This window comes from Anabrus simplex, chromosome 7 (assembly GCF_040414725.1).
Source record: "Anabrus simplex isolate iqAnaSimp1 chromosome 7, ASM4041472v1, whole genome shotgun sequence".
In the NCBI taxonomy this organism is placed as follows: Eukaryota; Metazoa; Arthropoda; class Insecta; order Orthoptera; family Tettigoniidae; genus Anabrus; species Anabrus simplex.
The window spans coordinates 174,811,105-174,833,878 of NC_090271.1; the positions used below are offsets into that span (position 1 = coordinate 174,811,105).

At 38.6% G+C, this 22,774-nt stretch overlaps 1 protein-coding gene across 4 annotated transcripts in view; it reads right to left on the minus strand.

Annotated features, from left to right (window-relative positions):
• GrlHz (Gustatory receptor-like Holozoa) overlaps positions 1–22,774 on the minus strand; it is a 227,476-nt gene that overhangs the window by 118,741 nt on the left and 85,961 nt on the right. The window contains exon 4 of one of the 4 annotated variants that reach the window (XM_068228642.1): positions 21,060–21,119. The exons of the other annotated variants lie outside the window; for them this stretch is intronic. Within the exon in view, the coding sequence (XP_068084743.1) occupies positions 21,060–21,119 (60 nt within the window). The remainder of the gene's footprint in view (positions 1–21,059; positions 21,120–22,774) is intronic. 4 annotated transcript variants of the gene reach the window in all.

Below are 22,774 nucleotides of genomic sequence, written 5' to 3' on the forward strand. Positions count from 1 at the left end.
CGTTTATCAACATACCATTGCCTGCTGTCCTTCTCACAACATTTTCGAGGTCACGTTGGAGTTGCTCACAATCTTGTAACTTATTTATCACTCTATAGAGAATAACATCATCTGCAAAAAGCCTTACCTCCGATTCCACTCCTTTACTCATATCATTTATATATATAAGAAAACATAAAGGTCCGATAATACTGCCTTGAGGAATTCCCCTCTTAATTATTACAGGGTCAGATAAAGCTTCACCTACTCTAATTCTCTGAGATCTATTTTCTAGAAATATAGCAACCCATTCAGTCACTCTTTTGTCTAGTCCAATTGCACTCATTTTTGCCAGTAGTCTCCCATGATCCACCCTATCAAATGCTTTAGACAGGTCAATCGCGATACAGTCCACTTGACCTCCAGAATCCAAGATGTCTGCTATATCTTGCTGGAATCCTACAAGTTGAGCTTCAGTGGAATAACCTTTCCTAAAACCGAATTGCCTTCTATCGAACCAGTTATTAATTTCACAAACATGTCTAATATAATCAAAAAGAATGCCTTCCCAAAGCTTACATACAATGCATGTCAAAATTACTAGCCTGTAATTTTCAGCTTTATGTCTACCACCCTTTTCTTTATACACAGGGGCTACTATAGCAACTCTCCATTCATCTGGTATAGCTCCTCCGACCAAACAATAATCAAATAAGTACTTCAGATATGGTACTATATCCCAACCCATTGTCTTTAGTATATCCCCAGAAATCTTATCAATTCCAGCCGCTTTTCTAGTTTTCAACTTTTGTATCTTATTGTAAATGTCATTGTTATCATATGTAAATTTTATTACTTCTTTGGCCTTAGTCTCCTCCTCTATCTCGACATCATCCTTGTAACCAACAATCTTTACATACTGCTGTCTGAATACTTCTGCCTTTTGAAGATCCTCACATACACACTCCCCTTGTTCATTAATTATTCCTGGAATGTCCTTCTTGGAACCTGTTTCTGCCTTAAAATAGCTATACATACCCTTCCATTTTTCACTAAAATTTGTATGACTGCCAATTATGCTTGCCATCATGTTATCCTTAGCTGCCTTCTTTGCTAAATTCAATTTTCTATTAAGTTCCTTCAATTTCTCCTTACTTCCACAGCCATTTCTAACTCTATTTCTTTCCAGTCTGCACCTCCTTCTTAGTCTTTTTATTTCTATATTATAATAAGGTGGGTCTTTACCATTCCTTACCACCCTTAAAGGTACAAACCTGTTTTTGCATTCCTCAACAATTTCTTTAAACCCATCCCAGAGTCTGTTTACATTTTTATTTACCATTTTCCACCGATCATAGTTACTTTTTAGAAACTGCCTCATGCCTGCTTTATCAGCCATATGGTACTGCCTAACAGTCCTACTTTTAAGACCTTCCTTTCTATCACATTTATTTTGAACTACGACAAAAACAGCTTCATGATCACTAATACCATCTATTACTTCAGTTTCCCTATAGAGCTCATCTGGTTTTATCAGCACGACATCCAGGATATTTTTCCCTCTGGTTGGTTCCATCACTCTCTGAATCAGCTGTCCTTCTCATATTAACTTATTTGCCATCTGTTGGTCATGTTTCCTGTCGTTTTCATTTCCTTCCCAATTGACATCTGGCAAATTCAGATCTCCTGCTACAATCACATTTCTTTCCATGTCGTTTCCCACATAGCTGACTATCCTATCAAATAATTCCGAATCTGCGTCAGTGCTACCCTTTCCCGATCTGTACACTCCAAATATATCAAGTTGCCTATTATCTTTAGAAATGAGCCTTACACCTAGAATTTCATGTGTCTCGTCTTTAACTTTTTCGTAGCTTACAAATTCTTTCACCAGAATGAACACTCCCCCTCCCGCCATTCCTATCCTATCTCTATGATACATACTCCAGTGCCTTGAGAAAATTTCTGCATCCATTATATCATTTCTCAGCCATGATCACTGCTGCATCTTACATCTCCTCTAATATGCTTGTCATATTCATACCTTGGTCTAACCCCATCATTCTTACCACCTACACTTCTCTCAAAAACCAACTGAACAAGTCCTGGGTGTCTTAAGATGTGTCCTATCATTCTATCTCTTCTTCTCATCAAATTTAGCCAAATCGATCTCTCACCAATTCCATACAGTATCTCTTCATTTGTGATTCGAACTATCCATCTCACCTTCAGCATTTTTCTATAACACCACATTTCAAAAGCTTCTATTCTCTTTCTTTCTGAGCTAGTTATCATCCATATTTTACTTCTATACAATGCCATGCTACAGATGAAAGTCTTCAAAAACATCTTCCTAATTCCTATATCAATGTTCGAAGTGAGCAAATTTCTATTCTTAAGAAAGGCCTTCCTTGCTGTGCTAGTCTGCACTTTATGTCCACCATACTTCTGCCATCTTTAGTTATTTTTCTACCTAAGTAACAATATTTATCTACTTCCTTTAAGACTTCACTCCCTAATCTAATATTACCTGCATCATTTAACTTTGTTTGACTGCTGTCAGGAAAGAGATTATGGAAAAATTGGGTTACACCACTGAGGAATGAAACTATTAAACACAGCCTCTTTGGGGGTGAAAAAACTAATGTGAAAGAACATTTATGTTATAAAGTAGAATTACAAAGTTTGCAGGGTGAATTTCAATGTAATTTTGAAGCTCTGGATCAGTCTGTCATATGTGATGGTATTCCTTCAGTCGAAGAAGGGCCGTGGTTGACAGAGATTTTACAAGCTAATATTTCTTTAACTGACGTAGAAGGTAGGGATGGACCTGTCGACTTACTAATCGGAGCAGATGTAGCAGGTAAATTAATGACAGGGAAGCTCAAAATGTTAGACTCGGGACTAGTGGCTATAGAAACCAAATATTAGGATGGACGGTGATGGGTAAAGTACCGTGCCAATCGGCGAACAACTTAGCAGTAGAGGTTACCTCACTGTTCATCAATGACGTCAGTGACCTCTGGAAGTTGGATACACTCGGTATCTCAGAAGTCCAAAGAAGAGAGAGAATTTGAGATCCAAACAAGTTTTCAAACGTGCATTGAAAAAACTGATGTTGGACGCTATGAGGTACCTTTGCTTTGGAAGGAGGAGCATTTACCTCTTCCAAATAACCGAGATTTGGCATTGAAGAGACTTGAGTCCACGACTCGAAAGCTGCATGACCAGGATTTATTTAATCTCTACGATGATGTCCTGATTTTTAAATAAATTGTAGATCATTCTTCGTTCTCGGTATCTGATCATGATCATCTTCAATATCTCAAATAACTTGGTCCAATCAACATCATCAAATGTTTTTTGTCTAGATCTATGAATGCTATGTACATGGGCTTGTCCTTCTTAATTCGATCCTCTAAGATCAGACGTAAAGTCAGTTGCTTCACGTGTTCCTACAGTTCTTCTGAAGCCAAATTGACTTTCTCCCAACTCAGTTTCAACTTGCCTTTCCATTCTTCTGAAAATAATATGCATTAAAATTTTGCACGCATTTGATACTAAACTGATGGTGCGGTAGTTTTCACACTTGTCAGCGCCGGCTTTCTTGGTAATAGGTATAACAACATTCTGTTGAAAATCAGATGGCACTTCTCCTCTCTCATACATCTTAACACTGAATGGAATAACCTCACCATGCTGGTTTGCTATTTTGCTACTTGCTTTACGTCGCATCGACACAGATAGGTCTTATGGCGACGATGGGACAAGAAAGGCCTAGGAATGGGAAGGAACGGCCGTGGCCTTAATTAAGGTACAGCCCCAGCATTTGTCTGGTGTGAAAATGGGAAACCACGGAAAACCATCTTCAGGGCTGCGGAGAGTGTGGTTCGAACCCACTATCTCCTGGATACAAGCTCACAGCTGCACGGCCCTAACCTCAAGGCCAACTCGCCCGGTGAACACGTAATTAATAGTATATAATTTACTTTATACCTGTAAATATGATGTATAAATCCGATGTAAAGTTGTGCACATTTGTCACTCAAGTTTTACAGAATGTTCTATTAATTTGTATATAGGTTACTGGAGACTCGAGAAGATACAAGAAAGCAGGTTGTGTCATACTTTTCTGTTAGCCTGGCAAGGCAAGGTATATAAAAGGACAGTCTTGGGTTGTTGAGTCGAGTTGTTAGCGAGAGTCGTCAGTCGAGTTAAGCATGTGAACTCATGTTGTGGTTTTGCCATTGAAGTGAACATGTGTTCGTACAGGTGTTCCATAGTTGGTTGACATGCTAATGTGCAATCAACTAAGTTCAAGATGGTGGGTCATTAATGTGTGTGTGTATAATGTGTACATAATTTGTAAATAAAACAGTGTACACAATTGACAGCATCTCATGTGTGCATCTTTATGAATACGATACTGTCCATTCTTCCTCTATGTTTCCTTCAGCCTTTTAATTTAATCCTTGAGCAACATGTTCCTTGAAACAATCCCTCACTTTCTTTTCTTTCAAATTTTCTAGATTCCATCTCCTTGCATTCCTTCCTTTCTTCAATTTTTTCAACTCAGATGGCATTTCATGACCAACAAGTTGTCGTCAGAGTCCACGTCTGCTCCTGGGAAAGTTTTGCAATCCAGCACCTGTTTTCTGAATCTTTGCCCAATCATAATGAAGTCTATTTGATACTTTCCGGTGTCTCCAGGTCTCATCCATGTATACAGCCTTCATTTGTGGTGTTTGAACCAAGTATTAGCAAGGACTAAATTACGATCTGTGTAGAATTCACCCAGATGACCTACTCTTTCATTTTTTTTTGTCCCATTCCAAATTCCCCTACTGTATTACATTCTCTTCTTTGTAATCAATCACTACTGATCTGCATTAATGATAATGTTTTGCTTTACGTCCCACTAACTACTTTTATGGTTTGGAGCTTTGGTGAATGTGTTATTTATCAATTGATGAGCCTGATTTAGCACACTGGGGCAAAACGCTGGCAACCAGGAATGAGTTAGCTGGAAAATTAAAAATGTCCAATAACGGACCAACTATATTGGTATTATGAATTTACTCATTTGGGACAAATATTTCAAGTCCCCAATGGGAATCAACATCTATATCATCTGATGGCCAGGCAGGCATCAATTTTTGAAAATGAGACAAAGTCTCATACTGCATTGGCACTGCCGGTGGCTCCAAGCAGCCTACGCAGTAGGCTCCATGGTATGCACTAGCCAGGCGTCCTGGCAGGTGTGCTATTTACCAACTGATGAGCCAGATTTAGCACAATGGGGCTAATCGCTGGCAACCAGGAATGAGTTAGCTGGAAAATTTATAATGTCCAATAACGGACCAACTATATCGGTATTATAAATTTACTCATTCAGGACAAATATTTTGGGTTCCCTATGGGAATCAACATCTATATCACACACCACTTAGTCAAGCAGCTTGTCTCCTTCCTCCCAAGTCTTCCCAGCACAAACTTTGCAACATTTTTGTAACGCTACGCTTTTGTTGGAAATCACCCAGAACAAATTGAGCTGCTTTTCTTTGGATTTTTTCCTGTTCTTGAATCAAGTAATCCTGGTGAGGGACCCATACACTGGAACCAGACTCTAGTTGGGGTCTTACCAGAGACTTATATGCCCTCTCCTTTACATCTTTACTACAACACCTACTGTAAATACCCTCATAACCATGTGCAGAGATCTGTACTCTTTATTTACAATCATATTCATGTGATCACCCCAATAAAGATCTTTTCTTATATTAACACCTAGGTACTTACAATGATCCCCATCAACACAGTAATTAAAACTGAGAGAACTTTTCATACTTGTGAAACTCACAACCTGACTTTTAACCCCATTCATCATCATACCATTGCCTACTGTCCATATGACAACAATGTCAAGGTCATTTTGCAGTTGCTCACAATCTTGTAACTTATTTATTACTCTGTACAGAATAACATCATCTGCAAGAAGCCTTATCTCTGATTCCACATCTTTACTCATATCATTTATATAATATATATAACAAAATATAGAGGTTCAATAATACTGCCTTGAAGAATTCCCCTGTTAATTATTACCGGGACAGACCTACCCTAATTCTCTAAGTTCTATTTTCTAGAAACGTAGCAACCAATTCAGCCACTCTTTTGTCAAGTCCAATTGCATTCATTTTTTCCAGTAGTCTCCCATAATCTACACTATCAAATGCCTTAGGTAGGTCAATTGTGATATAGTCCATTTGACCTGCTGAATCCAGGATATTTGCTATATCTTGCTGGAATCCTACAAGTTGAGATTCAGTGGAATAACCTTTGCTGAACCCAAACTGACTTCGATCAAACCAGTTATTAATTTTCCAAACATGTCTAATATAATCAGAAAGAATGCTTTCCTAAAGCTTACATGAAATGCATGACAAACTGACTGGCCTGTTATTTTCAGCTTTATGTCTTATCACCCTTTCCTTAATACACAGAGGCTACTATAGCAACTCTCCATTCATTTGGTATAGCTCCTTCAACCAAACAATAATCAAATAAGTACTTCAGATATGGTACTATATCCCAACCCATTGTCTTTAGTATATCCCCCGAAACCATATCAATTCCAGCTGCTTTTCTAGTTTTCAACTCTTCTATCTTACAGTAAATGTCTTTGTTGTCATAGGTAAATTTTAATACTTCTTTAGTATTAGTCACCTCCTCTATCTGGACATTATCCTTGTATCTAATAATCTTTACATACTGTTGACTGAATACTTGTGCCTTTTTAAGTGGGTCAGTATGTTACAGATGTTAAAGTCATACCCAGCGAGTGCCTAGATAGCGACAATTGGCTATTAATCACTGACCTAAAAGATGTCCATGTGCCCAAAATTAAACAAAAGAAGATGCCAAAGATTAAGACCTAGCTGTTGAAGGACATGGAAAAGAAAGGAAACTATGAAGCGAGGATAACAGACAAATTACCCAAAACTGAGAAAGGGTGTGTAGAAGAAGAATGGTCCTTATCCAAAGAAACCCTTGTAAAAGAAGCCACGGAAATTTGTGGAAAAACAAGTGCCACACCAAAAGAGAAGGAAACACTTTGGTGGAATGACCCAGTGAAGACAGCAGTAAAAGAAATATACTGAAAAGAAAATTAGACCTTGAGAAACAGAAAACAGATGATATGTAGATGAAATGAATTAGAAATTGAACATCTAGCACAGCAATACAGGAAAAAAACCTGGCTGCAAAAAGACTGATCCAGGAAGAAAAGGAAAAGTGCTGGGATGACATTACTACTAAGATAGAGGAAGACTGTCAAGGAAGTAGGAAACTACTGTACAAAATAGTAAACAGTAAAAGAAATGAATATATAAACATCCTTGCACTGGAAACAGATGAGTAGCTTAATACAAACAGAGGAAGAGATCAGGGATGAAATGAAGAAGTACTTCAACGTGCTGTTAAATGGAGATGGGGGCAACACCATCACCAATGAATGTAGTATAGGTGAGGTGATAAACAACAAATACCCATTAACATGGCTTGAGGCAAAAACAGCACTAAAGAGCATGTGAAATGGGAAGTCCCCAGGCTTCGATGATCTCAGCTCAGACATGATAAAGGCAGCTGGAATACCAGGCTTGAATTGGCTATATAGTGTGTTATCAGTGATTTGAGAAAGATCAAAATCCCAGAAGACTGGAGTAAAGGAGTCATCATCCCACTGTTCAAAAAGGGCAACCAACGGAAATGTGGAAATTACAGAGGCATCATGCTGTTGTCACACACACTGAAGCTGCTGGAAAAGATCATAGAAATGAGACAGGAAGATAGTGGAACCTTTGCTTGAGGAAGAACAACACAGGTTCAGGAAAGGTCAAAGTACTGTGGATCTTATGTTTGCAGTAAAAAGGCTGACAATAAAGTACTGGGAATACGGAAGAAATCTTGTGATTGCATTTGTGGACATTGAAAAAGCATATGATAGTGGTCCTCGAAACAAGATATGGGAATGTCTGAAAGACCTAAAGGTGCCAAAGTACTTAACCGACAAAGTCAAGATACTATACCAGAAGTGCTACAGCTGTGTCCAGATAGGCAACGGACAATCAAAATGATTTGAAACAAAGAGAGGTGTCCAACAAAGAAGTGCCCTATCACCACTCCTGTTCATAATAATAACGGACAAGGTCAAAATCTATCAAGAAAATAGAGAGTGAACCAAATGCCCTGGTATTTGCTGATGATGTGCTTTTATGGGGAGAGACAGAAGCTGAAGTTCAGAAGAAACTTAACAAATAGAACAATACATTCAAAAATTTTGGACTAAAGATGAGCAAAACAAAGACAGTGGAAATGACCATCAATAGGGAAAGAACAAGCTCAAATATATTTCTGGAAGGAGTAAAAATCGAATCAGCTTCCCACTTCAAGTACTTCGGAAGCACAATCTTGAAAGACAAGACTGTTAGGCAGGAAATACTCAGCAGGACACAGAAAGCATCAAACTTCTACAGTCAAAACAGAAATCTTCTCTGGGACTGCAAAATACCACAAAAAGCAAAAACAATAATGTACCGCACTTACTTTGTACCAATCCTCACTTATGATTTAGAGACATGTACCCTACTAAACAAAGACTTCAGTAGAATCCAAGAAACTGAAATGAGATTCATTAGAACCATAAACCAAACTACCAGAAAGGACAAGATCAGAAATGAAGTGAATAGGAAGTAACTCGTATCGAGGTTCCTATTACCAGTGTCATAAAGAAACGCAGATTTCCGTGGTATGGGCACATAACGAGAAGGAACAGGGAAAGACCTGCCAGAAAATATTTTGACCTTAATCTCACAGGAAGAAGACCACAGGGATGACCAAGAAAACGCTGGATAGAGACTGTAAGATCAGATGTGGAGGAGAGAGGACACAAATGGGAGGATGTACTGGAACAGAAGATGTATGAAGACAGAAGGAGATGGCGAGCGCTTGTAAACCACACCCGGGAAACTGGAATTAGGAAATGATGGCGATGATGATGAGGATGATAATGATGATGGTACTGTCCAATAGTCCTAATTTGAATACCTTCCTTTCTTTCACCTTTTTTTTTTTTTTTTTTTTTTACTACCACAAAAACATCTTCGTGATCACTAATACCACCTATTACTTCGGTTTCTCTATAGAGCTCATCTGATTTTACCAGCACCATATCCAGAATAGTCACCACTCTAGACCCCCAGGGGCTCTGAACTTTGGAGCGTGGGTTGGTGACCACGGGGCCCTTAGCTGAGTCCTGGCATTGCTTTCAATTACTTGTCATAGGTTATAAACTTCATGGTTCTGATCCGTATTGAATTGCAAGTACAATGTAATTATTAATTTAATAATTAAATTAATTTAATAATTACATTGTCCAATTACTTGTGCCAGGCTCCTCACTTTCATCTATCCTACCCAACCTCACTTGGTCAACTCTTGTTCTTTTCCGATCCCAATGCTATTAGGTTTGCGAGGGCTAGGGAGTCTTTCATTTTCATGCCCTTCGTGGCCCTTGTCTTTCTTTGGCTGATATCTCCATTTTTCGAAGTGTCAGACCCCTTGCATTTTTTCTCTCTGATTAGTGTTATATAAAGGATGGTTTCCCAAATGTACTTCCTCTTAAAACAATAATCACCACCACCACCACTCACCACTCTAGTTGGTTCCATCACTTTCTGAATCAGATGCCCTTCCCATATTAACTTATTTGCCATTTGTAGGTCATGCTTCCTGTCATTCACATTACCTTCCCCATTGACATTTGATAAATTGAGATCACCCACTATAATCACGTTCCTTTCCTTATCGTTTCTCACATAGCAATTATCAAATAATTCTGAATCAGTGTCAGCGCTACCCTTTTCTGGCCTGTACACTCCAAAGACATCAAGTTGCCTATTATCTTTAGAGATGAGCCTTACCTAGAATTTCATGTTTGTCATCTTTAACTTTTTTGTAGCTAACAAATTCTTCTTTCTCCAGAATGAATACTACCCCTCCTACCATTCCTATCTTATCTCTACGATACACACTCCAGTTCCATGAGAAAATTTCTGCATCCATTATATCATTTCTTAGCCATGATTCAACTCCTATTACAATATCTGGTAAGTTTATATCAATTAAATTACTGTACTTCAATTAATTCCTTTCTTTACAATACTTCTACAGCTCAGCACTATAATTTTTATGTCATCCCTATTTGACTTCCAGTTCCCTGTTCCTTTATCACCACTCCCTAGGCCACCCCATTTCCCTGAATGTACCTCCCTATAATCCTTCGAAACAAATTTCCTAAGTTATACGTACCACTGCGGTTTAGGTGAAGGTCATCTGACCGCAGATCCCTTTCTCCTACCCACCCATTAGGATCTAGAAATCTCACTCCCAGTTTCCCACATACCCACTCCATAGTCACATTTAAATCCCCAATCACCTTCCAGTCAGTATCCCACCTACACAGTATTCCACGGATAACAATCTCTGCATCCTTAAACTTCACCTCTGCTGCATTTATCAGATCCCACACATCCCCAACTCTGTTGGTACTTAAACCTGCTTGTCTTATGTTGTTAGTACCAATGTGAAACATTACCACCTTTTCCTTTCCCTCCTCCTTCTGTTCTACTTTCCTCAACATCTGCCTTAACGTATTTCCTGGATAACACTCTACCCTGGTTCCCTTTCCTCGACACACTTTCTCCACATTTCTAACAACGGAATACCCCATGACCAGAGCCTCAACCCTACCCACCTCATTTGATCCCGTCCCCTCCTGGTCAGTCCTCTCTTTCCTGACAGCTGCAGAAGGTACTTCCTCCTCCCTTCTCTCCATCCCATGACCCTGTTCCACCTGTCTTTTCCTATCCACTACTCCAAATTTCCCTTTCCTACCTTTTCCCTTCCTCTTACTTCTAGACTTCTCAGCAACAGTTGCCTGTTCCTCATCTTCCCTCAGTTGTTCTACCTTCGGTGACTCGAACCGATTTTTCACAGACACCAGTCCTGAATTCTGATCCTGAATGGAACCCTTAGCCTGCAATCTCCTTCCCCTTAAAACATTAGATCACCTGTCTTCTACGATTCCCTCCTTTCCTTCCCATCTCTCTTTTACACCTACTGTATCCTGTACATTGTTTGTGGGAGGCCTATTTTCCTTCCTGTCCTCTGACAGGATCCTAATTATCTCCCCCAAACTCTCCAACTCCTCCCTCATACTCCTTAATGTCTGCCCACACCCACAGTTCCTACACTTGCATTCCTTAGCCATTCTTTACTGAATAATGAAAAGAAAGGGAAAAATAAGAGAACTTATTCTGTGCAAAATAAAAATGAAAGGAAAGAAATATTGTGTAGGATAGTTCACAAAGATCACATGACAATAAGGTAATTAATATAGGCTACTACTACACTACTATACGACTTAGTTGTAAGATTATTTTTCCTACAACATACTAACAGGATGAAAATTGCTGTTAATTACTGAAAACAGAAAATAATACACAAGAATTACACAATTCCAAACTGCAGTTATGTCTACCCTAATTACTACAACAGAATTCTAGTAAGAGAGTTACTACAGATACCACAGATACTACAGATACTATACTACACAAATATTTCACAGTAATAGAATAAACACACTAATTTTTAATAAGATACTATAATACACTACAATAATTTTCAATGTTCAGACTACGTTCAGACACTACAATACACTACAACAATTTTAAATTATATTCAGACGTATCCTAATTACAACAGGTTATTACTAAGCACAAACAGAAATGGAAATTACAGTTAAAGTTTGAAATTTGCAATACTACTCAAAATAATACAATAAGCACTATAATTTCTAATAAGTTACTACAATACACTACAATAATTTTTAAGCTACATTCAGATGTATCCTAATTACAATAGGTTATTACTAAGCACAAATAGAAATGAAAATTCCAATTAGGCCTAAAGTTAGAAATTTGCAAGAACTACTCAAGGATTGACATAGGTGTTGACTCCCATAGGGTACTCAAGGATTACCAACAAAGTTAAATGCCTAGACAGATTAATATTAGTACTACTTTATCTTACTATGCTGTAATAGAAATGAAACCAGCAGTTTGGTTAAATGCTAAAGTATCAAAAGGGTTACCATACACAAAGAAACATATGAATATAACAGGCAAGATTACTATCTAATATACCATATCTACGCTACAATTCTCAACTGAAATGTGGTTATGTGATTATTACAGATGGTGGATGACTATTATTTTCCCTACTCTGCAGGACATAGAATAAAAGTGTCCTTAAATGCTGAAAAATATGAGGTTGTCTACAATAATTTCTCAAAAAATACTTCTGTCAAAGCTACGCCAGCGATTTGAATTGCAATTATTGGGATATAGGAACTTTATTTTTATTAGCTAACCGCTCATAATTATTGAAAGATTGAGGGTGTGAAATATAAATTATGGATACTTTAACTGCCTACTCAGAACTACAAATGATTGGAATACAAGATTCAGCTGATTTTTATTTATATTTTCTTGATACACTACACCCTTTGTTCACAAATGTAGCCAACATTGCAATATTTGAATACAAAGAGCGACAATAATCAATAATAACAAAACGACTGTTAACTATTTTGCCAGTGAAATACTCTATATTCTGTTGAAATCCTTTCTTTAAACAAAATTTACATCGGTATCATGTTATTTAAAGAAGTTATTACACTGACTGACAGAGCAAATGCAACACCAAGAAGGAGTGGTCAGAACTTTATGCCAATTGCAGGGTAGACTGACGTCACTGAGGTATGCTCATGATGTGAAATGCGCCACTGTGCTGCGCACGTAGCGAACGATAAATGGGACACGGCGTTGGCGAATGGCCCACTTCGTATCGTGATTCCTCAGCCGACAGTCATTGTAGAACGTGTTGTCGTGTGCCACAGAACACGTGTATAGCTAAGAATGCCAGGCCGCCGTCAACAGAGGCATTTCCAGCAGACAGACGACTTTACGAGGGGTATGGTGATCGGGCTGAGAAGGGCAGGTTGGTCGCTTCGTCAAATCGCAGCCGATACCCATAGGGATGTGTCCACGGTGCAGCGCCTGTGGCGAAGATGGTTGGCGCAGGGACATGTGGCACGTGCGAGGGGTCCAGGCGCAGCCCGAGTGACGTCAGCACGCGAGGATCGGCGCATCCGCCGCCAAGCGGTGGCAGCCCCGCACGCCACGTCAACCGTCATTCTTCAGCACGTGCAAGACACCCTGGCTGTTCCAATATCGCCCAGAACAATTTCCCGTCGATTGGTTGAAGGAGGCCTGCACTCCCGGCATCCGCTCAGAAGACTACCATTGACTCCACAGCATAGACGTGCACGCCTGGCATGGTGCCGGGCTAGAGCGACTTGGACGAGGGAATGGCGGAACGTCGTGTTCTCCGATGAGTCACGCTTCTGTTTTGTCAGTGATAGTCACCGCAGACGAGTGTGGCGTCGGCGTGGAGAAAGGTCAAATCCGGCAGTAACTGTGGAGCGCCCTACCGCTAGACAACGCGGCATCATTGTTTGGGGCACTACCGCGTATAATTCCACGTCGCCTCTAGTGCGTATTCAAGGCACGTTAAATGCCCACCGCTACGTGCAGCATGTGCTGCTGCCGGTGGCACTCCCGTACCTTCAGGGGCTGCCCAATGCTCTGTTTCAGCAGGATAATGCCCGCCCACACACTGCTCGCATCTCCCAACAGTCTCTACGAGGTGTACAGATGCTTCCGTGGCCAGCGTACTCTCCGGATCTCTCACCAATCGAACACGTGTGGGATCTCATTGGACGCCGTTTGCAAACTCTGCCCCAGCCTCGTACGGACGACCAACTGTGGCAAATGGTTGACAGAGAATGGAGAACCATCCCTCAGGACACCATCCGCACTCTTATTGACTCTGTACCTCGACGTGTTTCTGCGTGCATCGCCGCTCACGGTGGTCCTACATCCTACTGTGTCGATGCCGTGCGCATCGTGTAACCTGCATATCGGTTTGAAATAAACATCAATTATTCGTCCGTGCCGTCTCTGTTTTTCCCCCCAACTTTCATCCCTTTTGAACCACTCCTTCTTGGTGTTGCATTTGCTCTGTCAGTCAGTGTACTTTCGTGATAGGTGGAACAGTTGAACTGCTATTTGAAATTCCCTGTCAATTGCCTGCACTATATAACCGCTGCCAAGGTTATGACTCGTTTTAATATCCCATCTTTGTAAGCATTTTATCAACAAACCTACTGACATTTTAATAATAATATTAAAGAGAAAGTGATATTTCTTCTTTCACGCAGTCTTAAATTACAACTTGTACTCTACCGAACGCCTACAGAACTACTCAGTGTGAAAATTGTAAATAAATACCAATAATCACAGTTACTACAAACAAACACTAACCACCAATATTTGTGGAACTAAATGTATCACATACACACACAAAATTTGCTAAATTTCTACAACTATTAACTACTTTATCACTAAGATAATACAGAGCTCTTGGAACAGCTAACCACCCGCTGGCACATCCAACAACAGGAACCAGTCTCCCACCACAATTAGATTCTCCTCACCTTTTACATATTGTATTAAATCTTCTCTCTCTTCATATACGAGGGGGTACCCCCCCAAAAAAAACAATTTTTTTAAGCTATATATTTTCAAATTTTTTTACAAAACAATTTATCCCCTTCAAAATACTCTCCATTACAACTAATAAATTTGTCCCAGCAGTGCTTCCACAGTTCAAAACATTTTCTGCAGTCACCTTTTGAAATGGCTGACAGCTCCTCCCTCGTTTTCTTGACCTCTTCAATGTTGTCAAATCAGGGTCCTTTCATGCCCCTTTTCATGTGTGGAAATAAGAAAACGTTGCACGGAGCCAGGTCAGGCAAGTAAGGTTCATGCGGTAGCGGAACCATGCCATTTTTATCCCAAAACTGTCTAACAGAGATGGCTGTGTATGCTGGTGCGTTGTCATGGTGGAAGAACAAATCTCCTGTCTGCCACAAATCAGGTCATTTTTGACGAACACTGTTGTGCAATCTTCTTAAAACTTAAAAATAAAAGGATTGATTGATGGTCTGACCTGGGGGAACAAACTCTAAATGAACTACGCAAAAAAACAAATCAGCATTGCTTTGATGTTTGATTTGACTTGATGACATTTTTTTTGAATGAGGTGACAGTGACGTCCTCCATTGTCTTGACTGTTGCTTTGTTTCTGGGTCGTAACCATAGTACCCTGACTCATCACCAGTAATGACCTTTGACAGAAAATCTGGATTAGTTTCAAGCTGTTGTTTCAAAACACAACATGTTTCAACTTGACGTTCTTTTTTATTGTCAGTCAGAACCCGAGAAACAAACTTGACAGCAACCCCCTTAATTCCCATGTCTTCCTTTAAAATTCGCTGAACCGAGCTCCAAGATAACCCACTAATCTCTGACAGTTTATCAATTATCTGTCGATGGTCTGTGAGCACAAGCTCTCGAATTTTTTTAACATTTTCGTCAATTCGGGCAGTTGATGGACGTCCAGAATTAGGTTTATCATCAATCGACATGTCGCCATTTTTAAACTGAGCAAACCACATGTTCACTTGAGTTTTTCCTATAGTGTCATCTTTGTAAGCTGTTTTGAACATTAAAACGGTTTCAGTAGCATTTTTACCGAGAAGAAAACAAAATTTCACTGCTGCACATTGTCACTAATACTTGCCATCATAAAAAAGAAACAATACAGCGCTAGCAAAAACAATCACTGCACATGAACATCACAAGCCAGATTGACAACACAGGCAGCACTGAACTGGCAATGAGTTACGCTATACATGCCTAGTGGCAGAAATGTGTACTATACAAGCTTCGCCCACAGCAATGTTATTCCGGTTATTTTGAGGTAACCTTCATATTCTTTTGATTTCTTCATCATCCACTGAACTAGTAAGCATATGGACCTTCACTATTGTGGTGGGCATTGGTTTGGTGCCTATGTTGACAACAATAATCTTTTCACTATGCTGGTGTTAGTACCTTACCCGCTGCCCTATTTTCTGATTCATTATTAAAACCAACTCCTGCATTTCCCCTGTTTGATTTTGTGTTGATAATTCTGTAGTTGCCTGACCAAACGTCCTGCCCTTCCTGCCAACACACTTCACTTATACCAACCACATCTCCCTTTTCAGATTATCTAACCTTCCACAATGACTTAAACTTCTAACATTCCATGCTCCGATTCGCAGAATGTCAGAATCCATCGCCCTGATGATCACCCGATCTCGTGTAGTCACCACCCGGAGATCCGAATGGGGGACTATTTCACTTCCGGAATATTTTACCAGGGAGGAAGCCATCATCAGTACATCATTCATACAGAGAGAGCTGCATGTAATCGGGAGTTAGTTAGGTACGACTGTAGTTTCCCATTGCTTTCAGCTGTGAAGCAGTATTAACACAGCTAAGCCATGTTGAGTATTATTACAGGCCATATCAGTCAATCATCTAGACTGCTGCCCTTGCAACTTCCAATAGGCTGCTACCCCCCTTTCAATGAACCATTCGTTAGCCTGGTCCTTCGACAGATACCCATCCGATATGGTTGCACCTGCGGCTTGGCTATCTGCTTCACTGGGACACGCAAGCCTCCCCACCATGGCAAGTTCACATGGTTCGCAGGGGAGTACCTAAATGTTAATACAACAAATGAGCTTCATTGGGGTAACCGCATTAATGAAGTTGTAAAGAAAGGTTACAGATCTCATCATATGGTTATGATTATGATTATGATGTATTTAGGGGTTCTAGTAGGGATGTTAAAGAGAGAGCATATAAGTCACTGGTAAGACCTCAATTAGAGTATGGTTCCAGTGTATTAGAACCACACCACATTCCTTGATACAAGTGAAAAAGATCCAAAGGAGAGCAGCATGATTTATTCTTAGTGATTTCTGACAAAAGAGTAGTATTACAAAAATGTTGTAAATTTTGTACTGGGAAGACTTGAGAGCAAGAAGGTGAGCTGCTTGTCTAAGCCGTAAGTTGCATGAAATAAATTTCATGGTTAAAGCCCATAGTGATGGTGATTAATTATATTGTATAGATGTTATGAGAGATACCCACAGTTTTTCAATATTAAAACAATGTATTCACTTATGGAAATACAATTATGTCAAGTAGGATATGTTTCGTCCCTTATTCTGGGACATCTTCAGTTACTTAATGAAATCAGAACAGTTACAAAAAATGCAGAAAGATATACATTGAATAAAATTATATCACATAAGATGATACATTGTCTTTCCACTAGCCTAAAAAACATATCATTACAATAATATGGGTTATCTCACATTAAAAAGTCTTTAAAAACATTATTTTTAATGTTGAAGGACAGGCAAATATGATAATATAAATATAAATAGGCCTATTGTGTTGATGAGGTGAATGTTCCTCACAGGGATCACTGTAAGTATTAAGAGATTAATATAAGGAAAGAACTTCACTGGGAAAATCACATAAATGAGGTTGTAAATAAAGGTTACAGATCTCTTCATACGGTGATGAGACCCCAATTAGAGTATTGTTCTAGGGACCCCACATCAGGGTTACTTGATATGAGAACTGGAAAAGATCCAAAGGAAAGCTGTGCAATTTGTCCTGAGTGATGTCTGACAAAAAAGTAGCATTACAAAAATGTTGCAAACTTGGGCTGGAAAGATCTGGAAGTAACGTGACAAGCTGCTCGACTAAGCAGTATATTCCAAGCGGTCAGTGGAGAGGTGTGGAATGACATTAGTAGATAAATAATCAGGAGTGGATCTTTCAATTATATACAAGTTCATAGTATGGAGATAAATTAGGAATTCAAGAGGATAAATAGACTAATATTCATTTACAGGAAGAAAATTAGGGATTGGAATAATTTATCAAGATAGAAAGTAGAAGAAGGCAAAGTGAAATGATCAATGAAAGAAAACATGGCTGAATTTAATTAATAAATTTAAATTTTTCCCTAGACTGTGACAGAAATGTTCTTTCTGATGTGCAACTTATAATACTCAAATGTCTTTACATTATTATATGTTCACATATCTACTCAGCACAGTGATGAACAAACAATGGTGACCATTTGTTGGAGAAAGCAACAGCAAATAGGAAATGAAATCAATCAATCAATCAATCAATCAATCAATCAATCAATCAATCAATCAATCAATCAATCAATCAATCAATCAATCAATCTGCTTTTAGGACTGTTGTCCAGGTGGCAAATTCCAGTTAGTTGGGATGGGCACCGATACACTGTGGAACATAGCAGACACCAGTACATTTATTTATTTATTTATTTATTTATTTATTTATTTATTTATTTATTTAATTTATTTATTTAATTTATCATTATCACATTAATGTAGTATTTCTTGAAGTCCTGAATACCACTGTTCCTAAAATAAATTAGAACAAAGATAAGTGCATGCTTTAACCAGGGTCAAACCCAAGCCTGACCATTGTAAAGCTAAGCTCCTGAACCATTACATGCTCAACTGCCAATATACTGATGCAAGCACATAATATTGTATAGTTCTAATATCAACCAATAAAAAAACAATATTTTGAGTAAATTCAAGCATGTTAGGTACAAGATACTGTGACAAGGACTACATATGAGCTCATTCTGTCTGCAGATGTGAGAAAGTGAGGAGAAAATAAGAAGTTTCTTGAGAAGGACTATAATAATTATGTTCATTCTTTTAACTTGAAGTTAACTAGTTTCTATATTTAATATTCAGTTTACTTAACGTACATTTCCAATTTTGGATGCTCTGTTCGTGTATTATTAGTTTTAAATAAAGAATAACTATATTTTGATTGATTGCATTCTTTTTTTAAATTCAGGTTTTCTTTTAACCCGCCATCGGTATCGTTGTTAGGTAGCCCCTAACAAAAACATTCCTTATTAAGAAAAGTTTTTTAGTTTAAGACTCAAACTTTTCAAACTCCAGGTATTCTCAAATGAGTTTATGAGTCACATGTTTTCCTTCGTTACGCGATGATTCAAACCAAAAAACTTTTCTTAATAAGGAATGTTTTTGTTAGGGGCTACCTAACAACGATACCGATGGCGGGTTAAAGTAGCCTATGTGTATTAAGCTGTACATTTTTTATTACAATGTTCTCATTTTGTGTTTTTTCTCCTGATAGTTGAGATGACCTAAGCCTTTTTGACACAAATACTAGCAGTAGAGAAAGCAACTAGTAAGAACATATGAGCCATTCCATATCTATAGTTCACACAAATATTTTTCAAAAGAGATGAATGTCAAGTTGTGCAATCCACCTACGGATTTGCTGGGATATTAGATCCAAGAAATTTCAAAGTTGTCCTGAGATTTTCAAGATTACCCAGAGAAAATCATTAAAGCAATTTTACATGAAGGTTACTGGTATCATTGTAACAGTAACACTACACAGATAAGCTCCCTAGTTCATTATTTTCCTACTGAATGGTACAACAGCTGATCATTGTCATTCAATCAGAAGGTTGAGTAAAGTAGATCATTTATAAATCTGAGGTTTAACTCTATCTTAGATGTTAGAAAACAGAGATGAAGCATGTGAGTTAACACCTTCAAAGAACATAGAAAGATCTACTTCATACAACTACTATTGGGAGAATTAATTAATTTTAAGAACTGGATTTCTAAACAAGATATGTAAAAAAGAATATGATATTTTTATTTGCAAACAAGGAAACTATAAAAATACAATGCTAAAAGGACTCTATTTTTCATAATGAAAAGCTAACAAGCAAACAGGCTTGAAGTTTTGATATTGACTGTTGATCAAACTGTTGCTCTCCTGGAGAGAAGCTAGAGATGAGGATGATGTTGCTCAGTTGATCATATCGTAAAACAGAGGTATATTTTCTTGTCTAGACTGGCAAAATAAAATATTCACCAACATGTTCTCTGGAAGTAAATGGGCCACTAATATCTCTGGTAAAAGACAGAAGTACATTGCTATCATAAACCATGTAATGTTCACCACACTCTTAGGAATGACATTAAAAAGTTGCCACAATTTGCAGTATTTTCAGGTGTATCAAATGTGAAATACATTAGGCTAAAGCTTTTTTTAAGAATTCAAACATTTTGCTCCAGAAAGTAAAATATGTAAAATTCTTTGATTTTGCACAAAGTTCATAGGGAGACATTTGACAACATTTTAGAATTGTACAAAACTGAATCTCATGAATTAGAAGCTCATGAATTGCAGTTTCAATGCAAATATTACATCTGTAAATTATGGAAAGTACAATTTGCTTTTGCAAGGCTACAAAGTAAAAACACAACTGACTATACTGCCATTCTCTCTCTTGTTTGGCCTGCTTTGGGTTTTTTATTGTCTAATAGACACAACAACAGGAAGTTTGCATGAAATGGTTATAATTTTTATTTGGAAAAAAAAAAGTTTCCCTGAAATGAAAATGCATGTTCAAGGTTTCTATACATTAACTCAAAAGTTCTTCATACTTCACCGAGCAAGTTAGCCGTGCGCTTAGGGTCACGTAGCTGTGCGCTTGCATTCGGGAGATAGTGGGTTCGAAACTCACTGTCAGCAGCCCAGAAGATGGTTTTTCATGGTTTCCCATTTCACACCAGACAAATGCTGGGGCTGTATCTGAACTAAGGCCATGGTCACTTCCCACTCCTATTCCTTTACTATCTCATCATCGCTATAAGACCTATCTGTGTGGGTGCGACGTAAAGCAAAATTGTGAAAGAAAGAAATTGTCATACTTCTTGACTGATATACTACTCACATACATTAAAGAGGAAAAAAGAAAGAGAGGGAGAGAAAAACAAGGGCTTCAGAACAAGGAGTATATATTGAAATATGGTCATGTTCATGATTTAGAAAGACAGAAAAGTTCCAACTAAATAGTGTGTATTTCTTGAAAGGCATCTTGCTTACCTGAGAAAGTATTAAAACTTTGGTGAGATCAATATTTCCAAATGGCTTAGCTGTCTTTCTCTGAAAAACCCACAAAATAAAGACTTAGCTCTGAAGTAGAATGACCTTGTAAATTAAGTACAATGTTGGTTTTAGCCTTCTAAAAATGAATGACGAGATTTATAGCATAAAACACTTCTTGTGCATCTTCAGGGACATCCATCATCTCTCTATTTATATTCTTACATTTCACTGTTTACGTTCCACTAGCCCATTAAGAACTATTAATCAACATTAATCAAAACAAGTACACTTCTGTATTCTTGAACACTTCACATTATTGTTATGTTTTAGGCTTAATGTCATTACAGGTATTTTGTTAACTATATAATCTTAGATTTCATACATACACAATTTTGTGTGGAAGTATTGCATTGCCAGTGTTGTATCACATGTTACCAATATACACTGAGCGGCATGAAAAATGCAACACTTCAATTTCTTTGAAAAATGAAATTTATCTTAAATTTATGACACTTTTATGACACTAATCCACTATCTTATGGTAGAATATTGTGGTACGGTCCCATCTAAGTGTCTAACAATGAAAAAAAAAGACGATTATAAACAAATTAAGCCAGAGATGCACATTTCAAGGAAATACTGAGTAAGCTTATAAAAGCAGTGCACTTCTATTTTGATGTTATACACTTCACACTTTCACTTCACGGACCTCGGAGATGATCTCAGGGACCTCTGTTCACATCTTCAAAAGTGTGTATTACACCAATGATGGCATTCAATCTTTCAGGCATGCTCCTGATTAATGCAGTAATGTCCTGTTGAGGAATCATCTCTCATTCTTCCAGGAGGGCATTCCGTAGGTCCTGTAGGGTCTCTGGATAGTGCTGACAGGCTCTTCTCCCCAGCTGGTCCCAAACATGCTCAATAGGATTCAAATCAGGGCTTCAAGCAGGCCAAGCCGTAGCACGAATCCCTGTTCCATCCAAGAACTCTTGCACAATTCTTGCAACATGTGGGTGTGCATTGTCATGCATTAGTGTAAAATCATCACCAATAAATGGAGCGAAAGGCACAACATGCTCCAGAAGGATTTCCTCCACAGACCGATGTGTGGTAAGGCTCCCATTCTCCATGAAGACCAAATCTGTCCTTGCAGCTGTATTGATTCCTGCCCATACCATCACAGAACCACCTGTAAAGGTGTCCTGAACGGGAATGTGCAAGGGGAATACCTTTTCCCTGGCATTTTCCAGAATCTCTCTCTTCCGTCAGGTGATCAGAGGCCAAATCGTGACTCATTGGTGAGCAACACTTGATCCCATTGTTGTACCGTCCAGCCAAGATGTTCCCTTGCAAAACGTAGTTGAGCTGTGCGATGATCTCTGGTGAGTTCTGGACCTGTAGCATGTCTTTTGGACTTAAGATTGGCTTCTTCCAGTCTTCTTCGAACGGTTCTCTCACTAACATTGACCCCTTGAACTTGGTGGAGTCGATTTTGTGCTTCAGCAGCGGTGGTGTGACGGTTGTGGAGAACCTGAAGTTGTAAAAAGCGGTCATCTCTCTCCGATGTTGCTCTTCTTGGGCCTGAACCTGGTCTCCGTGCAAAGCCTCCAATTTTCCTGTACCTTCATACGGTTCTGGAAATCATGCAACCATCTTCTAACAAAGCAACAGCTTTCGCAACTTGTTCAGGGCTTAATGGCATGTTTACT